Raw genomic sequence first — 5,158 nt, forward strand, 5'->3', positions numbered from 1 at the left:
TTTCTGAGTTTAGCCCAGCCCAGGGGCATGGCTAGGGGGGTTTCCCAAGGGTTCCCAGCCTCCCCTACATTTCTGGGGAGTCCTTTCCTAAATCCCACATGGTTCCACTTCCATAGATAGTGACAATGGCCTGTGATGTCACTGGCCCCTCCCTATGATGTCACTGGGCCTCGGTTCTTTTAAGGACCTGGCACATCAATGCCTCTGGCCCAGCCCCAGCCCCCCCCCCACCCCCGTTTCTTTTGCAGAATTCGGGCCCAGCCCTGGATCAAGTCTGGTCAGGGTGTGTGGGGGTTTTTTACATTCAAAATGGCAAAATCTTCCTGTACGGTCAGATTCAAAGTGAAATTAATTATCAGAGCAAATAAGAAGTCTTATTTGGGAGCCACTGAGAGGACATTGTGGAAACTCTCCCCCACCCCCCACCCCAGTTTAGCTGTTTCCTCAAATCAAAAGCAGGAAAAAGAATAGGCAATCTCTCTCCGGTATTATGAAGTTTAAATGATTTTATGACTCCAATTCCAAATGTGTGTGTGGGGGGGAGAGAAATGAAAGAAATCTCCATACAGAACAAAATGTAGGTTATTTTACAAGGGGTCAGCCTATAATCCCACACAGCCACACATAAGACAAAATCAGAAAATGTTATGTGGCTGGGATAGAGGCTTGAAGGCCAAGAATCAAACACCCCATATTTTTAAAGGACTTAAAAAAAATTCTCAATGGAAAAATCAGAAAGCCCCTGGAAAAAACTCTGGAGTGATATTTTCTCTTTTAAAATGAAAAACACTTCTGAAGGAAAACTGGGAAGACGCTCAGTGTTCTCCATATTATGAAGCCTACCTTAATTTCCTTAACTATTGTGACCCTATTATGATAGAGTTTGGGTCCAAAGAATGCACTTCCTTCTCTTTATGACAGAATTTTTCTACCTTCAACTCCTCCCCCCCTGCACTCTGAGGGCAAACATTTAAAAGATCCACAGGCTGCAGTCACATCAGATACAGCAGTTTGCAACTGGTCCTCAAGTACACACTTGCAATTTTTCTTATAGGAAAGTCTTTGGTCTTCTCCCAGGAAATAGTAAGGGTGTGTGGGGGGGGGGTCTGGCTTTTCCAGGGTGGAAGGGTGTTGCATTTACCCCATTTGGAACTGTACACACTTGCAAGTACAGTGGTACAGTGGCAAGTGGTATCAAAGGGGTGTGTGTCGCCTTTTATTCTACCCTCCAAAGCAGTGTCGGTGCCGGGTCCTCTTTTGCTCCTCGGGATAAGAGGTGGGGGACTTTCACGTTAAGGGAGGGGGACACATGAATTTCTGACGTTTAAAAAAAGGAGATCCTCTCCAGGAAGAAGAAGCACCCCCCCAAACACACACCCACACCAAGTCCTCCTTTCTTCCACCAGGCAGCAGCCCCACCACACCACCTACAGGAGAAATGGGGGAGGGGACTGCTCCACCCCCTCCCTTTCACACACACACTCAGTCGTGGGAATTCCACAGCCCCCCCCCCCCAAGCCTCCAAACGGCAGGATATGGGAACTGTGCTTTTCTAGATTCTCCTCTCCCTTGGAGGGGGGGGGGACGCCACCCCACCGGCCCACCCCAGTGGTGCCCATCAGGACAGCCAAAGCGCCTTTTATCTCCCCCCAAGTGCATGTGCCCCACTCCCCTCCCCCCATACCTGCTCTAACTGGGGAAGGGGGGCTGTTTTTTCTTCCCACTGAGGTGCGGCCCCTCCCCCTTCTCTGGCCCTGGGGAGGGAGGGACTGGGGGAAGGGAGGGGAGGTGCTCCGGCCGGCTGGCCCCTCCCCCTCCACTCACCTGTGCTGTTCTGCTGGTTGAAGCGCTCCCGCAGCGTCACCAGATTCCCTCTGAAGACAGACTCGGTGCTCTGCGCCATCTGGGTATTCCTCTCCCAGTACTGGGGGTCCTCCTTCCCGACCTCTTCCATCCAGGGGACCAGGGGCACAAAATTCCTCCTGACGCTGTCATACTTGGTGAAGGGCTGGTCGTCCACGTAGCCCACGATGCTGAACTGGGGCAGCCCCGGGCCCGGCTCAGACAGGGCCGTGTGGAAGTAGCGCAGGGAGTGGGGGGAGGAGGGGGAGGCGCCTGGAGGGGGGAGAGACAGAGAAGGGGGGTAGAGTCAAGGGGGCTGTCAGTGATGAAAGGAACCCCCAGACCCCCCACACCCGTCTTCAGAGACCCAGGCCAAGTGGCAGTGGGGGGGTGAAAGAGGAGAGGGAAACAGAATGGGGGGAGGGACCCTGAGGAATGGAGAGGGGGGATTTGAGGGCCGGAGGAGAAACAGGAGGAGAGAAGAGAGAAGTGGAGGGGCCAAGGAAGAGGGCCAGGTGCAGCCGAGGGTTGCCAACTTCCAGGTGGGACCAGGACGTTTCCCAGAAGCACCACTCCTCCCCAGACTTCAGAGACTCCTTTGGAGGGCGGGGTCTAGGGCATCATACCGCCCCTGAGCTTCTCTCCCCCCCCCCCCCCCCCCCCCGCGCCCCCCCACCCCAGCAATTTCCAAACCTGGAGTTGGACTGAAAAGACTGGGTTTGTTTTGTGAACAGAACAGAACTCCTTTGGATCACTGGCAGCGCCTGTCTGGATGACTCCAAGTATAAATGTATTTAAAATGTTTAACACATCTACATAAAAGCATTTAATTCATAAAAGCAGGTCTCCCTGGATGGGCCTGCGGAAGCCCTCGTGGAGAAAATCCCCTCCAGCCTCTACTCTCGGGCAGGGGGAGAGATTTGGTGAATCCTTTGGAAGAAAGGGTCCCAGGAACAAAGACATTCTTAGAAATCTCTCCCCCCACCCTAGAAAACAAGGGCAGAGTCAGAAGGTTGGGGGCTCAGACCAACGTCTGAGTTATGCAGCAAAGCCCCCCACAAACCATCCCACTCAAATGAAGGCCCCTGGGCAGAAATCAAGGTTCTGATGTGGGGCACTGCAGGTTTACCCCCAATGCTCCCTCTAAGCTGTGGAGTCTTGTGAGCAAAAATTCTACTTTGTGAGCTACTGGCATCAAAGGTCTGAGCGAGCGCTTTGGCTACTGCATAAATTAGTTTGCTCTGGAGCCATCCCTTCCTGAGCGGAGACAAAAATGTGTGAGCCGGAGGCTCAAAAACTGTGAGCCAGCTCACACTAACTCAGCTTAGAGGGAACACCACCACCCCATGGGGCAAAGACCTGAGGGGGGTCACTCATGCACAGACACTGAAACTGACAGGAAAAAACAAATGGAGCAGAAATTCCTAAATTATCTAGAACAGCCAAGAGGCTTCCAGGATTTCTGCGTTTTCTCCAGATGATATTCAGAAAGGTAAAAGGCACCTTCTGAAGGTTTTGTTCAGATCGCCAGAGCTGTAGCGGTGGAATACAAGAACTCGTGGGCACCTTTCTGAGAGCCAGTTTGGTGTAGTGGTTAAGTGTGTGGACTCTAATCTGGGAGAACCGGGTTTGATTCCCCACTCCTCCACTTGCACCTGCTGATGTGACCTTGGGTCAGTCACAAGCTCTGGCACAGCTGTCCTTGAAAAAGAGCAGAGTTCTCTCAGCCCCACCCACCTCACAGGGTGTCTGTTGTGGGGAAGGGAAGGGAGTTTGTAAGCCGCTCTGAGACTCCAAGTGAAGGGCGGGGTATAAATCCAATCTCTTCTTCTTCTTCTTCTTCTTCTTCTTTCTCACAATACCAGAACTCATGGGCACTCCATGAAATTGCTGAGCAGTCGGGCTAGAAGTCCTTCTTCACCCAAAGAGTGATTCACACATGGGATTCACTGCCACAGGAGGTGGTGGCAGCTACAAGCACGGACGGCTTCAAGAGGGAACTGGATAAACACATGGAGCAGAAGTCCCTCAGTGGCTCTCTTGGTACTTGGGGGGGGCAACAGTGTGAGGGCTCCTAGTGTCCTGGCCCCACTGCTGGACCTCCTGATGGCACCTGGTATTTTTGGCCACCGTGTGACACAGAGTGTTGGACTGGATGGGCCAATGGCCTGATCCAACATTGGATTCTCTTACGTTCATATGTTTAACTCTCGGTCTGGGGCAAGCGATGCTCTGTATTCTTGGTGCTGGGGGGGGGACAACAGTGGGAGGGCTCCTAGTGTCCTGGGCCCGCTGCTGGACCTCCTGAGGGCGCCTGGTATTTTTGGCTGCTGTGTGACAGAGTGTTGGACTGGATGGGCCAGTGGCCTGATCCAACGTTGGCTTCTCTTGTGTTCTTAATACAGCAGGGTGGGAAGGGGGAAGGAAAAGGGGCGAGCCTATGGGGGGCTGCCAGGGAAGGGCAAGAAGAAATAGGGGTGTTAACTCCCACCCCCACACCCAGGCACCATTTCATGGATCAACACTGCCCCTCGCAGGTTGCTGATAGTCATGGCTGATAGTCATTTCATCATGGATCAGGATGTGGACCTGGCGTGCGTGACCGAGACCTGGGTGCGAGATGGGGAGATGGTAGCGCTCTCCCAGATGGCTCCCCCAGGCTACTCGGTCCTCCACCAATCCCGGACAAAGGGGCGGGGGGGAGGAGTGGCCCTGTTCGTTCAGGAGGCTTACTCCTTCAGGGCTCTCCCGGCCGCGAGGATCCCGGGCATTGAATGTGCTGGCTCTGTGTGGGAAGCTGGGGAGAGTTTGGCTGTTTGGTTACTGTACCGTCCGCCCAACGCACCGGCAAGCAGCCTGCCAGCTCTGGTGGAGGCCGTGTCAGGCTGGGCGCTGGAGCACCCCAGACTTGTGGTGTTGGGGGACTTCAATGTCCATGCCGACGACGCGACCTCCACCCGATCTTTGGACCTGGCCTCATCCATGGCGACGCTGGGACTCTCCCAATGTGTAACAATTCCTACACATCAAGCCGGTCACACACTTGATCTGATCTTCGCGGCGGGGATCACAGTGGACCGGATTACTGCCTCGGCAGTTCCATGGTCGGACCACTATGCCCTGAAGGCCCGAGTGAACGTCTCACCCCAACCCTGTTTGGGCGGCGAGCCAATTTGGGCTCGCCCGCGGAGCCTGATGGACCCGGAGCGGCTTCAGATGGCTCTTCGGGATACACTGCCCCCTGGTGACTCGTTAGATGATCTAGTGGAGGGTTGGAATGACCGACTCTCCGCGGCCATCGAGGAGATCGCACCTA

The 5,158-nt window shown here is 54.2% G+C and overlaps 1 protein-coding gene across 3 annotated transcripts in view; it reads right to left on the reverse strand.

Moving 5' to 3' along the window:
* LOC107124613 (class I histocompatibility antigen, F10 alpha chain-like) overlaps positions 1–5,158 on the reverse strand; it is a 46,176-nt gene that overhangs the window by 36,264 nt on the left and 4,754 nt on the right. For all 3 annotated transcript variants that reach the window (XM_015428105.1, XM_015428103.1, XM_015428104.1), the window contains exon 2: positions 1,825–2,115. In XM_015428105.1, coding sequence (XP_015283591.1) covers positions 1,825–2,115 — 291 coding nt within the window. The remainder of the gene's footprint in view (positions 1–1,824; positions 2,116–5,158) is intronic.

This window comes from Gekko japonicus, unplaced genomic scaffold, assembly GCF_001447785.1.
Source record: "Gekko japonicus isolate JY-2015 unplaced genomic scaffold, Gekko_japonicus_V1.1 scaffold1261, whole genome shotgun sequence".
Classification (NCBI taxonomy): domain Eukaryota; kingdom Metazoa; phylum Chordata; class Lepidosauria; order Squamata; family Gekkonidae; genus Gekko; species Gekko japonicus.